The sequence below is a fragment of the Eubalaena glacialis genome, chromosome 14, assembly GCF_028564815.1.
Source record: "Eubalaena glacialis isolate mEubGla1 chromosome 14, mEubGla1.1.hap2.+ XY, whole genome shotgun sequence".
In the NCBI taxonomy this organism is placed as follows: Eukaryota; Metazoa; Chordata; class Mammalia; order Artiodactyla; family Balaenidae; genus Eubalaena; species Eubalaena glacialis.
Window position 1 is genome coordinate 60838762 of NC_083729.1, and position 18566 is coordinate 60857327.

Here is an 18566-nt window from a genome sequence, read left to right on the forward strand (position 1 = left end):
CTCCATCCAGTTCAGAATCCGTGGATTCAAACCACCATGGATGGTGTAGCACTGTAGTATTAGTAAATTATTTACTAATAAATAATCCAAAATTATTTTGGAAAAAATCTGTATAGAAGTGGGCCTGCACAGTTCAAACCTGTGTTGTTTGAGCAAAACCGTACTTGGAATGTAAACGTATGTGAAAAAGTCAGAGTCCGTCAAAGTTATGGCAAGAACTTTGAAAATTCCAGTTAATGTTTCAGAAGAAACCCACTCAGGCTTGCAGCTTCTTTATCTCTGTTCAGTGGTAAAAGATACAGAAAATGGGCATCCTTGCCAATGTTTCATATTTAGTTAAGATTCTTGTATTTTAATGCATTAAAAACCTCGGGGACGGGCTTCCCTGGTGGCGCAGTGGTTGAGAATCTGCCTGCCAATGCAGGGGACACGGGTTCGAGCCCTGGTCTGGGAAGATCCCACATGCCACGGAGCAACTAGGCCCGTGAGCCACAACTACTGAGCCTGCGCGTCTGGAGCCTGTGCTCTGCAACAAGAGAGGCCACGATAGTGAGAGGCCCGCGCGCCGCGATGAAGAGTGGCCCCCGCTTGCCAAGGCTAGAGAAAGCCCTCGCACGGAAACGAAGACCCAACACAGCCAAAAACAATATAAAAATAAATAAATAAATAAATAATTTAAAAAAAAAAAAAAAAGCGTTTTGCAAAAACCTCGGGGACTTCCAGTGGATGAGCATCCGCCTGCTAATGCAGGGGACACGGGTTCGATCCCTGGTCCAGGAAGATCTCACATGCCGTAGAGCTAAGCCCGTGCGCCACAACTACTGAAGCCCGAGCGTCTAGAGCCTGTGCTCTGCAACGAGAGAAGCCACCACAATGAGAAGCCCGTGCACCGCAACAAAGAGTAGCCCCTGCTCACTGCAACTAGAGAAAGCCCGCGCGCAACTACGAAGACCCAGCATGGCCAAAAAACCCCCCCAAAAAACAGAAAAAACCAAAAACAACACCCGTGAACAAATCAGTCACAACCAGGAACAGGTCATGATAGAAAAAAATCAGAATAAGAGCAAATCTTCTATGTTCAGAACAGCTGAGAAAGCATTTTTGACTATTACAGAAGTTTATTTAACAAAAAAGTTCAGTAAGAAAATGTACACGACCCAATTTTCATTGTAGTAAAATGTAGAGAGGGGACATGTGGAAGCAGTTGATTTCTCTGAAGACAGCCATTGTTCATACTCGTTCCAAAGCTTCTAACATGATGATACTATTTCCTCGTATTACCTAAGAAAGAGAAAATGAATTTGAAAAGAACACAATTCATTTAACAGACATATCAATGATGATTAATTGATTTCATCAAATCATTAATGGTTTTTCAGTTATTAAATGTCAGTTTGTGAGGCTTTTTTCCTGGTCACAGGAACGCAAAATAATTCCAGTCTTTTAATAATGACATGAAGCCACTAAGCCCTTCATAATGAGATGCACATCTAGACCGAAGGCTAACAAGTACCTTTTTGAGACCAGTCTCCAATGACCCATTTCACTTAAACTGCAGGACTCAAATGAAATGCCCATCCCTGCCCCTAAGGGATCCATAAGTTAGTGGGAAAAATAGGTACAGTAGAATACATCAGTCAGTTTAGGGGTATAAGATCATTGAGGGAACAAACCAGGATGGAAGTTGGAAAAAGTAGGATTTCTGAAGATGACATTTTAGCTGGGTCTTGAAAATTGGATACAATTTTGACAGGAAGATAGGAAATTCTAGACAGAACTGAGATGAAAAAGTGTAAGGGGATAAGGAAAAATCTAATCTGAATAAAGTAAACGGTTATGAAAGGAAGTGGTAAACAAAGACAGTTTGCACCTAATCTTAGAAGGCCTCAAACACCAATCTTAAAAGTGTTTGGAAAGCATCATGAAACCAACAATGAACCAGTGACAGTTTCAGAGCTGGGGAATGACCACTGTTTTGGCAAAAGCGTATATAAGAGAATGGGGGTGGGGGAGACTTAGAGGCAGGAAGAAAAGTTATAAAGAAAAGGCCCCAGGGGCACAGTGCCTGATATAGTAGCCATTCTATAAAAGATAAGCCAGGATACTCATGACAGCATAGGTGAAATGGCTGGTAATGGCTGGTAAAGAGGGATAGAAAAAAAAGTCAAACTGGAAGGGGACTATGAAAACAAGGAGCCCCTGGTGGACTGCAGGTAATGCAATCACAGATCAGCTCACGTAGAGCTGGACAGGTGAAAAGGACAGGAGGGGGATGAGGGATGTGGAACGATTCATTAGAAATGGAGGCATTCTGAGTAAGATCAAAGTGGAGCTATGCTTGTAGGCAGGTGGTGTAAAAACAGCTGTAACTTGTTCTTTTCTCCTCTCATTCTACTTGCTTTATTTATTACATACACTATTATTTACTATCTTCCTCACTCCAGTGTCATTTCTATGAGGCAGGGACTTTGCTTGGTGCACCATCCCCAGTGCCTAAGCTGTGGCAGGCACACAAAAGGTTCAGTAAGTACTGTTAAGTAAACAAATGAACCTCCATGTGATTACCGCAGCTGACAGACTGGAAAGGAACGTGACAGGTGGGAAAGTGTCTTGGAGCCTGGCAGAGACAAACAGCAATGAGTATGGTGAGAAGGTGGCAAAGAATTAAAGAGCTGCATTAAAGAGAACAAGGCCCTGAAAATGACAATGGGGGTTGAAGGAAACTACAGACTCTTCCTCTTCTTGCAAGTCAGGAAAAGAAGAAAGCTAAACAACATGATTACCTAGTTCTCAAGAGTTTTAAACTGCTGGCTTATTTGCAACAGATGATGAACATCACATCTCACGGATAAAAGCATGAAAAACAAGTAGGCTTCTTTCCTAGCTCCCTCCTAAATTTGTCCCTTTCTGACACTTTCCCTAGACGTGAAGGGTGGTGGAGAGAAGTTATTTCAGGTAACTAAGATTTTCAGATCTGCGGGCTTTTCCTTTTTGCCATCATTAAAAAACAAAACCACTACTTTCATCAACATTTTCTAAAATGGTATCACACACTTCTTTGCCTTCTCACATAATACACAGTTAAGGTTTGTCGTGAACACCTCTGTTGTGCAGTGCTCTACCTCTTTTCCCACTGTGCTCGAGGCCCCATTCTCCAAATCAAACTGGAGCCATCAGGTCCCGAATTCCATATTGCTCCTTCATTGGGCTTCAATACTAAGTTTTGGCAAAGTGTTGCTCAGGCTTTTTAAGTCTCTTGCAAGGGCACAACTGCCTAATAAAGAATACAAACATAATATGGAGCTACAGAAGCACAAAGCCTGATCACCTGAAATATGTAGCATCAAAAAAAGACACAATTTTTACTACATTCTTAGGGGAACCTTGGAGTGGAGCAGAATCTTTAGAGAATAAGACAGAGTTGAGGCTACTGACTACTCTGGGGGTGTCTCAAAAGATAAGAGGCTAGTCGAGACATTGTTATGTAATTATCCACCTGACAGATCCCCAAAACAAATTACCCCCCCTTCAGAATACACACATTCTTAATACTATTCTTAATTTAATAGCTTAATTAAATTACTTAATTTAATTAAGTAATTTCAATGGCCTCAATGGGTCACTGATTGGACAAGGGAATAACGAAGCCAACATAACTGTCTCCTTAGCCAAACAACTTGTGAAAAAACAAAACTGTAACTTGTTTCCCCTCTTTTCCTTAGAAAAGCCATCCTTCCATTTTCTTTACACTGTTTTTTAAATTAAAGACGATTGATATATTATCACTATTTCATTTTCAAAGTGAACTCAGCCACAAGAATTAGCACCTACTAACACAAGACTTTAATTTTTAGTCACACAACACCCATCAGAGGTGGAGTAGCAGACTGCCTAACATGGTAAGTAGGTGCTCATTATTTGAACGACTTGGGAGGACACTGCTTTTAACCAATTTCCGTGTAAAGAAAATTAAGCCCATCAAAATTTAGGGAGAAAATTATGAGAAAGATCCATGATCTAGGCTCAATTCCTTCTCCGATAAAAATTCCGAGAAGTGCCACACATTCTCTAAAAAGTTATCTTCCCAAGTTAAGAACTTTAGATGTCAATTCCTTCTTGAATCCTTTTTTAGCAAATTTGTTGAGATATGAACCAAAATCCTAATCTACCCTCTATTAGAATGAAGATTTCCTAATCTGTAAAAGGAATTGCTAGGGGGAAATCTTGGGGTATTTTAAAACTGTTTTTATAAGAAACTGCTGCTAATGATTTGCCCATACTTTTATTCATTTTTAACAGAAGCTCAAGGAGACTGTACCTGGAAAGAAGGCAGGCTTACATGAAACGTGTGGGGGTGGGTGGGGAGTCTCATAGCTAGAGATTCCAAGTTGTTTCTCTAATCCTGACTACTGATTTGCTTTTCAAAATGCAGTAATGGAAATACACTTGAAATAAGCAATAACACAAGCCTTGGAAAGGGTGATTAAAAAATTACACCCTTTTACTGCTCAAACTTTAAAAAGTGAGGCAAAATCAAGGTTAATGATTAGGAACTCTTACCACCTCTTAGAGATCTACATGCTCAATGATTTGCTAAAGCTAAGTTGTCTGTTTTGATTCACCTTGCCCAAGTAACTCAGACTTAACACTTACTGGGTATATTGTCCTGTGTTGGGCAGAGTGGAATTCAAAGTCTGGGTCTTGTTGACAAACATCAAAAACTGTTCTTCAGTAGTCATACCACTATGGCCTACTGAATGCAGAAATGTTTGCTCCTATGATTAAGAAGTCAGCATCTGTTTTCCTCCTATTTTCTTCCATGTGAATGGCTGTCATTGTATCCCTTGCAACTTTTACCTTGACTACTTTTTGAGTGTGATAAACCAGAAAATCTAGGTTAATTATATATACAATTAAATCCCAAAAGTGTGATCTGTGACCTGGCAGATCTGCATCAAATGGGCACTTGTTAGAAATGCAAAATCTCAGGTTCCATCCCATACCTACTGAATTAGGATCTGCATTTTAACAAGATTTCCTGGGAATTCATGGCATGTTAAAGTTTGATAAGCAGTAATCCTCACTACACATTAAAATTACACAGTATCTTTTAACAAAAAAAGAGAGCAGCACCCTTAGAGATACAGTTTCAATTGCTTTGAAGTGGACTCTAGGCATAATTTTTGTTTGCTTGCTTTTAAAAAAACTCCTCAATGACTAATTGATTGTAAATGCTCTGAATCACTGGTTAATCTTTGCCTTACATTAGAATCACCTGGGGAACTTTAAAAAAATTTTTTTTATTGGAGTATAGTTGGTTTACAATGTTGTGTTAGTTTCTGCTGTACAGCAAAGTGAATCTGTTATACATATACATATATCCACTCTTTTTTAGATTCTTTTCCCATAGAGGCCATTACAGAGTATTGAGTTCCCTGTGCTATACAGTAGGTTCTCATTAGTTATCTATTTTACACACAGTGCTGTATATATGTCAATCCCAATCTCCCAAATCACCCCTGCCTGCCGGCCCCCGTAACCATAAATTTGTTCTCTACATCTTTGTCTCTATTTCTGCTTTGCAAATAAGTTCATCTGTACCATTTCATCTGGGAACTTTAAAAAACTCTAGGCTGCATCCCAGACTAATTTGATTCTAAAATACAACTAAGATTGAGAACTACCGCTCTAATGAAGGAACAAGTACGGGTCTCTATTATAGAATAAAGCTCAAAAATGATTTCTAACAGCCATTTCAAGTCTAAGGACCTCAGTGGGTTCTGTGTAAGATTCAGATCTAACCTACAGGTAACTGGGATATTATCACAGTTGAATAACTGTCATTAAGTTAAACTAAAAGGGAGATGGAATGTCTAATCTTGCCTGAAATTTGCCTAACTTCAGTTTAACCCAAGAGTTTGATAGAAGGGACGTTAATGCTTATTCCAAAAGAAAAATGAAATCTCTAAGAGAAACCTTGTGTCTTTACTTACCACCATTCCAATATTGTTCTGTTGCCCACTAGTTGCCATCTCCACACATTCATCTATCACAAGATTCATAAAGGGATCAAATCCCCTCAATATTCCTTGGACATGTCTGCCACCATTTAATTTCACTGTGTAAAGGGAAAAAGACATTTTAATAAAACTGACCATTAATTATCAACTCAACTATTCATTAAAAATTAGGTGAGATAGGGATTTCCCTGGTGGTGCAGTGGTTAAGACTCTGCACTCCCAATGCAGGGGGCCCAGGTTTGATCCCTGGTCAGGAAACCAGATCCCACGTGCATGCCACAACTAAGAGTTCGCATGCCGCAACTAAGGAGCCCACCTGCCTCAACTAAGGAGCCCGCCTGCCGCAACTAAAGACCCAGAGCAACCAAATAAATACATTAAAAAAAAAAAATTAGGTGAGATAAAACCCAGGTATTTGAGATGTATAATCTACTATCTTTACTATGTGCCAAGCACTGGGCTAAACATTTTACATTTACTTCCACATTTAAACTTATAAGAATCCTATAAAGTAGAATTATCCTGACTTTTTATGAAGGAACTGAAGTATAGCATTTTTAAGTAACTGGTTCAAGATTATACAGTTACTGTGGGGTACAGCTGGAATTCAAACTGAAGGCTGCTTGCCCCTAAAGCCATGGTCTTAACCCCTATATACTTCGAGTACTGTACAGGTTAGATTTTTAGTCCTTGTCTGTCCTTTGTTTAAAGGAAAAAAGTTAAGTTTTCAAATATAAAATAGAAAATACTGTTAATTTTATCAAAGTGAGAGAGGGCTTATATGAAATAATGAAAAGTCTGAAGTACTGTGAAACTTACTAAGTATCAGAAATTAAGTAAATAAAACTGTCTAGTTAGAATTTTGATAAACCTGCTTAATTAATGGATATGAATTAGAGGTTCTGTGTGCTTTGAATTTTTATAATGTTGCTCCTTCAAACATTATATACTGCCAAGGCACATGTAAAAACGAATTTAATATTAAAAAAAAAAACCCCGAAAATAAAAAACCAAAAAGACTTACATGATAACTTCTTGTCCATAAATCTGAAAAAGCAAAAGGGGTAAAGATTATGTAACTAATTAAAAAAATTTAAGCACAAGTAAGCACAAAAGTAGGTATAGTCAAGATAATCTGTTAAAATATACACAATAGGAATAATGAAATTTAAAAGAGTAATAACTATACTGTGGTAAAGGATGAGAGAGTGATGGGCTACCTCAGTTAGTACTTATACTAACCGAGCAATGTGATTTGGGAAGGGGAAGATAATAAACAAAAATGGAATGGATTTATAATATATTAATGTACATTAAATTGCATCTTTATACTGATGTGAATTACAAACCATTCTTGTTGTTCAATACTGACCTAACTTTCAATGACAGGATTTTACAACCATAACAGAAAAACAAAGATTTGGTTATATTTTTAGTTATTTCCAAAACCAAACAAAGTTGTGAAGAAACCAGAAGGTAATCAAACTATACCCAATCCAATAGATATTTTATTTTATTTTATTTTATTTTATATTTGAGACAATACGTAGTGTTGTTTTATTTAATACTAAACATCAATCTTAAGTGTTCAGGATAGTCTTCAACACATAATTACGCTTTAGCAAAATAAATACATATTTTGAAGTTTTAAATAATCTGAATTAAACAAGGAAATTCCATCTCAGCAGGGTAGTATGAGAATATGAAGACATGTAGTCAAACCAGTTTTTACCTCTTCCAGTTATAGGCTAAAAAATATGAAATTTCATTCAATTTTAATATAAATCATGGGAGAATTCAAAGATAAATAAGAGAAAGGGCCTGACAGAAGGTGCAAGAAGATAGGTTTTTACAAATAAAAAGACACAGTATGATATATAAAATAATCTATTTTAATAGGATATGTTATATAAAACAAATATAACACACATGAGCTTATTTAATCCTATGATGGCTTTTATAAATTACATACATACAAATTAATAATAAGTATCAGCATTTAATAGATGGGGAACTGAGGCTCAGAAAGGTTAAGTAAAATTTCCAAAGTCACACAGCAGTGAAAAAGTTTGAGCAAAATCAAATGGTTCAGTTTGGCTGGAGAACACAGCACTCAAATGTTAGTGTGTGTAATATTTGGTGCCTCGATTTCTGATGGAGGAGCTTGAATGTTGGGTCAAGAAATCTGGACTTTGTTATGTATACAGCAATAAGTTATTGCAGCAGAACCAGCCAATGGCAAGACTACTGTGGCATGTGTAAGTCAAATCATTACGCTATACACCTTAAACTTACACAATGCTGTATGTCAATTATATCTCAAAAAAACTGGAAGAAAAAAAAAAAGACTACTCTGGCATTGACTTTTAAGAGCAGGACGAAGAATTTGGTTAGGCCAGGGTATCTCAACCTCAGCATACTGAAATCTGGGGCCCGATAATTCTGTTGTTGCATGATATCCAGTGCATCGTAGAAAGTTTTAGCAGCAACCCTGGCCTCTTCCTTCTAGATGCTGATAGAACCAGACTCCCATCCCCTCAGTTAAGAACCACTGAGTTAGGGGACTTCCCTAGTGGCGCAGTGGTTAAGAGTCCGCCTGCCAATGCAGGAGACACGGGTTCGATCCCTGGTCCGGGAGGATCCCACATGCCGCGGAGCAACTAAGCCCGTGTGCCACAACTACTGAGCCTGCGCTCTAGAGCCCGTAAGCCACAACTACTGAGCCTGTGTGCCACAACTACTGAAGCCCGCACGCCTGGAGCCTGTGCTCCGCAACAGGAGAGGCCACCGTAAGAATAACCCCGGGCACCACAACGAATAGTAGCCCCTGCTCGCCACAACTACAGAAAACCCATGTGCAGCAACGAAGACCTGACGCAACCAAAATAAATAAATAAAATAAATAAAATTGATTCTTTAAAAAAAAAAAAAGAACCACTGCGTTATGCTAAACCAGGAGGATGGTATAAAAGTATAAAAGATGGTTATTTGTGAGAAAGTAAAGGAAGAAAAAAATTAAGTCATTTTGGAGGCAGACCTGCCAGGATTTCACAATTCATGAAATCTAGAGATAAGAAGAGAAAGGTATTAAAACTAGTTTCATCCTCTGAAATTCTCAAATAATGTCTTAAGAATCAAAAAGGAAACCTTACAAATAGAGAATGGTCCTTCTGTTAAAAAATAATTACCGGGCTTCCCTGGTGGCGCAGTGGTTGAGAATCTGCCTGCCAATGCAGGGGACAAGGGTTCGCGCCCTGGTCTGGGAAGATCCCACATGCCGCGGAGCAACTGGGCCCGTGAGCCACAATTACTGAGCCTGCGCGTCTGGACCCTGTGCCCCGCAGCGGGAGAGACCGCGATAGTGAGAGGCCCGCGCACTGCGATGAAGAGTGGCCCCCACTTGCCACAACTAGAGAAAGCCCTCGCATAGAAACGAAGACCCAACACAGCCATAAATAAATAAATAAATAAATAAATAAAATTAAAAAAAAAAAATAATAATTACCATTTCACCAGTTCCTGATGAAGCCAAAGGACACGTAAGATTTTACCAGCTCACCAATAAAAGGATAACTTGGGTAAGCATTTTCACGGCAATAATGTTTTTCTTAATGTTAGGCTTATGATTTAATAATTGTCTTAAATAACAGATCCAACTAAAATACACACGGAGTTTTTGCACAAAAGATGGCTTCAATACAAATGTGCCTTTAAGTGTAAAATCATTAAATATGAACTCTTCCTTAAGTCTGACTTCTTTATGGGGCTGATAATAAATGAACTGTACACACGGCAGACCAGATGGCTGGCTGCCTCACAAACTGATCCCTGGACCAATTTTCCATCCTTTGTGCTATCCAACTACTACACGCAGAATTCTGGCATTACATAGTATAAACAAGACAGAGAAGTTACTTAGGAAACATGGACCATGCTAAGTTCAGCCAAGAGTGTTTGAGGACGCTAAAACTTTAAACTGGGCATTATCTAAAGTAGGAATATCCTACTTTGAGTTGACTTTACTGGGTTCAAATCCCACCCCCGCCCCCCAAACAACCTAGCCTTCTCTAATTAGAAAAAATGAATATTTTCACACAGCTCTGTTAACAGAGCAAGATATCACACGACACTCAAGTTTAACCTAAGAACAAGAAAACAAGAAAAAGGAATGTGATTTCTAAGTTAAAGCTCAAAGAAACAGCTACAAACACACTCTAAGATTAAGGCGGGTTTTGATTCCTCAGATACTATCAAACACTTCCATTCCACCCATCTCCTCAGTTCCTTATAGAATTACTCTCCAGCCACCTTATCTAGAACATGATGCTAGTCAAGATGTTCAACAAAGGGTGGCATTCGAGATCTTCAAGTAACGAGCGAGAGCGTGCGGGAGACGGGGCCTGGAGCTCGGGCCTGGGATGCAACTCGGCGGACGGAGGCGCCTTGCTGCCTCTGGTAACCTTGCCCACCGGGCCGAAATGCTACGTCTGAGCGGGTCTTAGGCCCCGAAGCGCGGGACACTAGCCCGGATCTACGGACCAGAAGACGCACGCCAGGCGCACTCTCGGGAATGGCGGAGGATCTAAGGAACCCGAGGCACACAAATAAGCTGCCATTTGGGCGCGGCCCTCACGCATACTTACTTCTTCAACTCGGGAGGGTGAGCTTTGCTCATGATGTCTACTCGAGGAGCTCAAAGATGCCTCCAAACGGAATTCGAGTCGTCCCTCACGCTCCGGCAGTAGGCCCGGCGCTTTGCGTCTGACGTCACTGATCCCGTTAGCCAATTGATTGTCGGCCGCTTTCCCGTTTCATCTCGCGATACTTAGGGAAGGCCTGAGCGTGTAGATCAGTCCCAAGCTTCCGGTTGCGTCACCAGCGATTGGCCAGGACGGAGGGAAGGGGCCTTCAGGAGCCCGTTCTTTCTCTTTTGTAAAATCGGGGTGCGCCTCTAGCTTCGGAAGGACACTGGTTAATTCCGTCTTTGTGGGTTGCAACATTTATCTTATTCATATGTACCAAATGAAAATAAGCTCTAGAGGAGTGGGCCCCTAATATTTATTTGCATGTGTGGGGATATGTCCATTTATTGCGCTGCCCTTTGTTGTGCTTTGCAGATGCTGCGTTTTTGTTTTTGTTTTAAACAGAAGGAAGGTTTGTGGCAACCCTGAGTCTAACAAATCTTAGTGCCATTTTTTCTTTTTCCAACAGCATTTGTTCACTTGGTGTCTCTGTGTCATTTTGGTAATTCTTACAGTATTTCAAACTTTTTCATCACATTTGTTATGGTGATCTGTGATCATACCAAATAATTCATGTGACTTGCTTTATTGAGACATTTGCTTCACTGTGGTGGTCTCCAACAGAACCTGCAGTATCTCGGAGGTTTGCCTATACTCCCATAGGAGAATGTCATGCTAAGTCTAGGGTTCTGGTAACAGCTCAGTTAGTGAGTGACCTCTGCACCATAAGAGAGGGTGATTTGGCCTCAATTTCCAAGACTTTGAATCTAGAGCCCAGAAGTGTATTCCCCATGGTCGGTCCTGCAATGCTTGTTAACAATGCCTCCAAAACCCCACTTAACATACACTGTCTCTCTGTATAAAACGTGGAGTGCAGCACACAAATGATCTCTAATACGAACACAAACGATCTCTAATACGAGGTATTGATTTTCAAGTCAAGAGTGTAGGTGTAAAAAGTGGTCTCTGACTTGTTCCTAGTTAAGTTATCCAAAATAGGTGCATCCACATTTATGAATCAGATACAATTGGGATTATAGGAGACTTAGGCCAAAATAGAAAAGCATTAGTGATTTTAAGTAGGGGATGGTTCTACAAGATTCAGTTCATTCCTAATGTTCAGGAATGACTCTATTTAAATACCAGTGATAGTAAAGACTTAAACTCATCTATTTTGTACCCTCTTGGTACTCAAAATCCCAGACATTGCATTTTCTCTAGAGGGGTCATAACTGTCTGTCTTTTCCATTTTTTGTTGTTAGTGTTTAGTTGAAGCTAGAGACCTGATGTGGATATTGAATTTCTTTTTCAGCCTTATAGTTTCTTTTTACATTAACGGACTTCAATTTGTAGTGTCCTAGCATGCCCTCAAAGTTCTTCCCATTTACAAGCATCTGAACCATAACATATAACTAATTTTCACTCCCCTGGACCTCTTAAATTTATTTCACACATTACAAAGAGAAGCATCCTGACAAAGTTATATATTCACTGCCCAGATATAAGGAAAGAAACACAATAGTGGAAGAAAAATAAAGTCTTATGTATTTTTAAAACCAAACCACTAGGAAAATATATCACAGTCTTGAAACAGCAAACAGACAGGCTACATTATCATTTCAAGTAATAAGTTGGTAAAAACACAACAAGGTCCTTAATAAAACGATAAGGTGCCAGAACTGGGGCAAGAACAACGCATGTCGCAAAAGTAGCATTTGGTAACGGAGGGCTGTCCCGTTTTTTGCTCTAAAGGAGTTACAGCTTGCCCCTGAGTTGCTTACTTTTTCTCCTTTGACCTTCGTGTTGCCAAGGGATTGTTTCAACAGAGCTCTGTTATTACAGGGGGCAAAGTAAGCAATACTGGGTTTCGGCTTTCATTCTATTTTGTTTTATGCAAACCAGATTTTTCCAAAGCCAGTACTTCATAACTCTCTTAATTAAGCAGCTAACAATTCCCCTTTCACTGTTCATTCTTGAATACTAGCATATAGCACAATCAAAATCCCCTTTCCCTTCAAGGGTGAGTGTCACTGCAAGATTGTCTTGTCACTCAGCTGACTCTGCTGCTGACAGCCTCAGGACTCATCATGGCTGCCAGTCAGAGGGAAGGTTTGCTTCCCCTACCAGTGTGATAGCGCTTCTTATATTTTTGCAGGGTCTCCAGGCTGAAAAATGTCATGTGTGAGAATTTTAAGAAATGCGCATCCACATCCTGATGGCCAGAAATGAATATCCACAAGGACCCTTTCAAAGTTTTTATCGAAACTACCTCTCCCAACTCTACATCTTAAAGTAGCTTCATGCCCTTGTATATAAAACAAAACCACGCAAAACAAATTCCCAGAAGCCCCCTTTCCCCTTCTAAATTAGTGACCTCATGGATTTTGTTTTATTTCCAGTTTGTGGAAAATGTTGTAGTGATCCTTCTGGTAAACAGGAGGTTGGCAACAAATAGAAACATCTCTCCTCACACTCCACCAGATCATAAGCAGGTCAGATGAACCTGCCAGCCTGTTGGTATCTGTGTACTAAGAGAATCTGGTACCTTGGAGGTCTCTGGTTTGGTACAAGGGAGACTCCCTGTTGCCAGGATAAGCACTTGCCACGTGAAATTCAGGCTCACAAAAACTCTCCTGTGCTATCTCTGACCCCAATTTTAGCACCAGGTTTTTTCACTTTCTAGGTTTCAAACACAAAGGAACCAGTGTCCAGAGGCAAGTGATATAGACCTTAAACTTGCTGCCGTCCTTAATTTCCTCATTCATAAACTTTCTTTAGAAAACCCAAATCCCCATTTCTCTTTTTAAATAGATTCCTGCCTTCAGCCCCGATGGCCAATAGCAGACATCTATTTCCCAATGGATGAGAGAGACTCCTTCATCTTCTTGGTCATGGTTGGGATGAGGTTCATGTGGTCATCCACACACGTGGTCACGCAACTCTCCAGCTGGCGCTTCACCTGAAGCTCTTTACTCCCCGCATCGATTGAATCTTTGGCTTTGTCGTTGCAATGCATAGTGCACCGGGCCAGGCGGTCCTGCGGCAAGAGGGAAAAGGGTAGAGGAACTGAAAGGCTGACCTTTATGTACCAAATGCTTATCACGTGCCAGGCTCTGTGCTACGTATTTTTCTACGTATTACGTGGATTATCTTGATCAATTAAAGTGACACTATCATGCAATTAACCAAGATTGTCCTGATTGAAACAGAGGGTGGCACCATGAGGGCCCAGGGAAAGCATCACTAGAAAGCAGGTGAATAATAGAATAAATTGTACAGAAGCCCCTTCCAGGAGGTGAGAAGGAAGTAGAGGCTACTGTTACTCAACTACAGACTTTCAAACACCTTGATTTTATAAGGTCTGTCCTTGCTACAGAAAAATACTCAATTCAACGAATATTTATTGAGCATCTACTATGTGCTAGGGACTCTTCTAATGTTGGGGAATACAGCAATGAGTAAAACAGATAAAGTCCTTGCCTTCATTGAACTGATATTCCAGTGAGGGAAGAGAGACAAACAAAATAAATAAGTGGAGATGTTGGGGGAAACAGTTGGATATATGAATCTGGAGATCAGGAGTGAAGCTGGTCTAAAGATATGAATGTAGGAGTTGTCAGCATATAGATGATATTTGCTATGAGTAGAGAACTAGATTGAAAAGAAAAAAGATCCAAGGACAGCCCTGGGCACTCCAGTGCTCTTCAGAGGTTGGAGAGGGAAAAAAACAGTAAATGAGAACAAGAAAGGAGAGAGGGAGAGAGGTGGAAAGCCAGGAGAGTGAGCCATCCTATCCTGGTGGCCAACTGAGTACAGATTTTTAAGGAGGGGGAGAGTAACCCACTGTGCCAATGATGCAGGTAGGTTGAGTAAGATGAAGAATGAGAACTGACCACTCCCATGGAGGGGAGTGGCAAGAGTGGTCTGGCACAGAGGAAAAGTAAGTCTGGTTGGAGGAGTGAAAAGTGAATGGAAGAAGAAAGTTGTACAGTAATTCAAGAATCAAATATTGAAAGACCCTATCTGTAAAATAAGGTGTCAAACACAAAGAAACCCCCTGAAGTTCCATGATCTTGGAGAAGTTATTCTTTTATAGTGTCAGTAATTTTGAAGAATTTTATATAGAATGTAAAAATGTATCACATTAGATATAATTTTTCCATTTGAACAGAATCCCAGGCTATGAAAACTGGTTCAGAGGTGGGCCCTGCTTCCCCAAGTTCCAGGAAAGTATATCCAAAGGAAGGGAGTAAAAGGAAGTTGTGGATACCCTTTGCTCCAGAGAGGGATACTGTAGGGGGGCTCTTAGTGACCTCAAAGAGGCTTGTGAGTCAGGCATCAGTGAGTCAACAATAATAATGCTTCATATAAATGGCCGCTCTTCAGTGACACAGGAGCTGCCCCCTGAGTGTAGCAAGTAGGAGCATCCTGGGTGGGTATATCCACAAAATGATGGCAGGATCTTGTTCTAATCTGTACGCTTTAAAGACTGGCCCATTCCACTTTCCTGGGGATTCTGCTGTTGTAAGAATGAATCAGTATGTTTTAGAAAGCTTTATACTGTACAGTATACATATATATTTGGTATCTATGGGGGAAAAAAACATAAGGCTCTTGGTCATGAACTCCCTTGGTTAACTCCCTTTTACATTGTTTCTATGGGAAATTTTTACAGCACTCAATCTCCAGGACTTTTTCCAAAATTTGAAACTGTGTAAAGAGTAGTTGGCCATAGGACTGTCACAAATGTTAACACAGAACCAAGACACTAAAGCTAAGAGTTTTGAACAAATGCTTGTCATCTGCAAAAGAGCAACATCAAGGGCTAGAGTCATCTGTTTGGGATATTCCTCACCTGGAACTTCTCCAACTCGCTGGTCACCAGGGCCTGGGCTTGAGCCAGAGGTGCATGGCAGCGCTCAATGCACTGGTGCACTTGCTGCATGGACGCCTGGCTGTCCTCACAACAGCCGGCGCTGCACCGGAACATGAGGCCCTGTGGGGGGAGGGCAGAGGGATGTTAGGTAGCAAAGCCTCCGGGACAGAGATGACCACAGAGTGCAACAGAGGCTAGGAGAAGCATCATACCCGCACCTCTCCTTAGAATAGACATCAGGACCTTAAAACCACGAACGGGAACATTATCCTCGGTGCCTAGCGTAGTGTTTCACAGCCTCCTTGCCGCTAGCTCATTGGCACTTGTTGAATCGAAGGCTGGGTGGACAGGGAAGGTGGTGGAGGGTCAGATGAAGCCAAGTTCTGAAAACCTGGTGCCTAAACCACAGGGTTCAGAGGTCAGCAATCTAGTAACCTACATTTCACCAGGGGGCAACTGGTCCACTGACTCCAGGGGCAACTTTACAAGGGAAACCCATAATCCGGTTAGGGAAGCAGGACCAGCAGCCACAAAACATTTAGGAGATCAAAGCGGAACAGCATATAAGCCAGCGCTGTGTGGAGCCAGGTTCGGTGCAACATAACCGGGCATGACCTGGCCATGGAGGAGGCCGAGCGCAGTCCCCTGTCCGGTCTTTCACGCTGGCCGTGCTCTTTCCGGGCCTCTGGCTGCTCACCTGCAGAAGGGGCCGCGCAAGTGGGGAAGGTCGGGGAGGCCGAACATCTTACACCAGGGTCTTCTTAACCCTGGCCAGGGGACACCCCCTCCCCCGGCCTGGCCTGGGGGCCAAACGGCCTTGCGCATGGCGAGGGAGCACAGATTTCATCCGCTCAGCCGAAGCTCCAGAAGTTCTGTCTGAGGGTGAGCCGAGCTTCCGAGGACGCCGCGACGACCCCAGGGACACCCCGACCCGGGTCTGCGGGGAGGGAGGCAGTGGCGCTGGGGATCGTGCGGCGGCTGCGGGAAGGGGCCAGGAATCCCGGACCGCCTTGGCTCCCCCCGGGTCGGCCCCCGACCCGCTACCTGCATCTTCCGGATGTTCTCTCTCTCCAGACTCTTCACCATAGAGTCCACCGCCTCCTGCACCCGGAGCTGCTGCAGCTCCGCCATGGCGACCCCGCGCTGCTCAGTGCCGCGCCGGCGCCCACATGGACTCCCGGGCACGAGCCCGCCCCTTCGCCGCTGCTTCCCGGGTCACCGCGGCGCGCCCTTTCCGGGCCCACGCCGCCGCCTAGCGTCCGAGAGGAGCAAGTGCATGCCCGGCGGCTAGCTTCTGCCCGCGCTCCCTGGCCCCACAACCGGAGTCCCCGCCCACCTCTCGGCCTTCTTCACCTGGTTCGCCCACCTCCGCCGGCGGTGCAAGCGCCGAGACTGCATTTTCCCCTCTACCTCCCTCCGTCCCTCTTCCCCTCTCTTCCTTAAAATTCTTTAAATTTATTTTTATGTATTTATTTTTAAAAATTGAAGTATTTACAATGTTGTGCCAATCTCTGATGAAAAAAAGTGAACAAATATTTAATATAATTAACATAACAGATAAGTGCGCAGATCTTAGATGTAAACACCTTGATGTGTTTTAACAAACCTTGCCCTTTCCCAGTCAATCCCCGCCCATTCTCTCCCTATCTCCCCACTCCAGACCCCAGGCAACCACTGATCCGCTTTCTATCACGACAGATTACACTTTCCCTTTCTAGAATTTATAAATCATTCCTATGTACTTTTGGGGGGGGGTTGGCTTCTTCACCTAACATAACGCTTTTGAGATTGAGCCTTATCTTCAGTTCCTTTTTGCTGCTGAATAGTATTCCATTGAATGGACATAAAACAATTTGTTTTTCCATTCCTCTGTTGATGGACATTTGGGTCTTTCCCAGTTGTTAGCTATTCTGAATAAATTGGTGACTATGAACATCCTTGAGCAAGTCTTTTGTAGACATAGATGTCCATTTCTCTTGGGTAAATATCTAGAAGTGGAACTGTTGGATTGTTGGTAGATGTTTGTTTATGCATTTATTTCTAATAAGAAATTATTAACCTCAAAGGAGCAACGCAGGGGCTACAGATATTCAATCGACAATGAAGCATTTATACGCCAGTAACAGTGGGCTGTTTCTAAGCTCCTGGAGCAGTTCTATCAGGAATGCCCCCCCCCACCTCCAACTTTACTGTCCTATGTATTCATTGATTAAACACATGCAGTCGTCCCTCGGTATCCCCGGGTTCCGCATCCGCAGATACGGAGGGCCGACTATGATACTTGAGTGTCGGCGTCAGTACTTGGTGTGCGCAGTGGGTCCTGTAACCCCAGCGGATACCAAGGGACAACTGTAGCTGGTGCGTGCTAGGCACGAGGTACTGCGGTAGGAGCGAGGGTCCACAGGGGAGCCTTGGTGAGGGTGAAGGGGGCAGACAGGTAGTGTTGGAAGAGATGTGCTAATACGGGGTGACCGCGGCTGGCAAGAAGGAAGTGAGCAGTCCAAGTGTCTCAGGAAAGCTTCCTTAGAGGATACGACAAGTGTGTGTTTTTGCCTGGCACACGAGACGGTGAAGAGAATGCCATACAAGGCACGGGGAGCTGTCTGAACAAAACAGAGTGTGAAACAGCGTGAAGCTTTGGGGAAGCCAAGTGGTTTTGCTGACTTGGAACCTGGAGTAGAAAAGGAGAATAATGAGTGAGGGACACAAGGAAAGGGGCCTTGACTTTGGAATTTAGGCATTTGCTGCCATCGGACACTAGATGGCAGGAGAACTCTGGTTTGAGGGCAGTGGGCCGCTTGACTCAGCCCAAAGGCTTTAAGCATCAGGTCCTTCTCTAGCCCACGTGCTGGTAACTTCCAGGAAACCACTGTTCAGCATCTGAAACATCCTTTACACTTCAAGCCAGTCTAGAGGCGGCTACCAGCA

At 42.3% G+C, this 18566-nt stretch overlaps 2 protein-coding genes across 7 annotated transcripts; both read right to left on the reverse strand.

Moving 5' to 3' along the window:
- Positions 1 to 1098: 1098 nt before the first annotated feature.
- Positions 1099 to 10795, reverse strand: SNRPG (small nuclear ribonucleoprotein polypeptide G). The gene is made up of 4 exons (XM_061211249.1): positions 10664 to 10795; positions 7045 to 7067; positions 5994 to 6118; positions 1099 to 1281 (listed from the first exon to the last, which is right to left on the reverse strand). The coding sequence occupies exons 1-4, from the start codon at positions 10693 to 10695 to the stop codon at positions 1231 to 1233; spliced, it is 231 nt and encodes a 76-aa protein (XP_061067232.1). The 5' UTR covers positions 10696 to 10795; the 3' UTR covers positions 1099 to 1230.
- A 1450-nt stretch (positions 10796 to 12245) lies between these two features.
- Positions 12246 to 16832, reverse strand: FAM136A (family with sequence similarity 136 member A). 6 transcript variants are annotated; one of them, XM_061210956.1, is made up of 4 exons: positions 16336 to 16776; positions 15882 to 15976; positions 15618 to 15758; positions 12247 to 13799 (listed from the first exon to the last, which is right to left on the reverse strand). In XM_061210956.1, exons 3-4 carry the CDS (start codon positions 15750 to 15752, stop codon positions 13611 to 13613), a joined length of 324 nt encoding a protein of 107 aa, XP_061066939.1. In that variant the 5' UTR covers positions 15753 to 15758; positions 15882 to 15976; positions 16336 to 16776; the 3' UTR covers positions 12247 to 13610. The 6 variants fall into 6 exon arrangements, with proteins under 6 accessions (XP_061066934.1, XP_061066939.1, XP_061066935.1 ...); XM_061210952.1 differs by having other exon boundaries at positions 15857 to 15976; XM_061210953.1 differs by having other exon boundaries at positions 15851 to 15976.
- Positions 16833 to 18566: the final 1734 nt, after the last annotated feature.

What these genes read in the sequence shown, in the direction of transcription:
- SNRPG (XM_061211249.1), bottom strand. Translation starts at nt 10,695, where the DNA reads ATGAGCAAAGCTCACCCTCCCGAGTTGAAGAA. An exon ending in CACCCTCCCGAGTTGAAGAA is followed by an intron (nt 7,068 to 10,663) that starts GTAAGTATGCGT and finishes TTGCTTTTTCAG; the next exon opens with ATTTATGGACAAGAAGTTAT. An exon ending in TATGGACAAGAAGTTATCAT is followed by an intron (nt 6,119 to 7,044) that starts GTAAGTCTTTTT and finishes CCCTTTACACAG; the next exon opens with TGAAATTAAATGGTGGCAGA.
- FAM136A (XM_061210951.1), bottom strand. Translation starts at nt 16,769, where the DNA reads ATGGCGGAGCTGCAGCAGCTCCGGGTGCAGGAGGCGGTGGACTCTATG. An exon ending in AGAACATCCGGAAGATGCAG is followed by an intron (nt 15,759 to 16,682) that starts GTAGCGGGTCGG and finishes CTCCCCCCACAG; the next exon opens with GGCCTCATGTTCCGGTGCAG. An exon ending in GCGAGTTGGAGAAGTTCCAG is followed by an intron (nt 13,800 to 15,617) that starts GTGAGGAATATC and finishes CTCTTGCCGCAG; the next exon opens with GACCGCCTGGCCCGGTGCAC.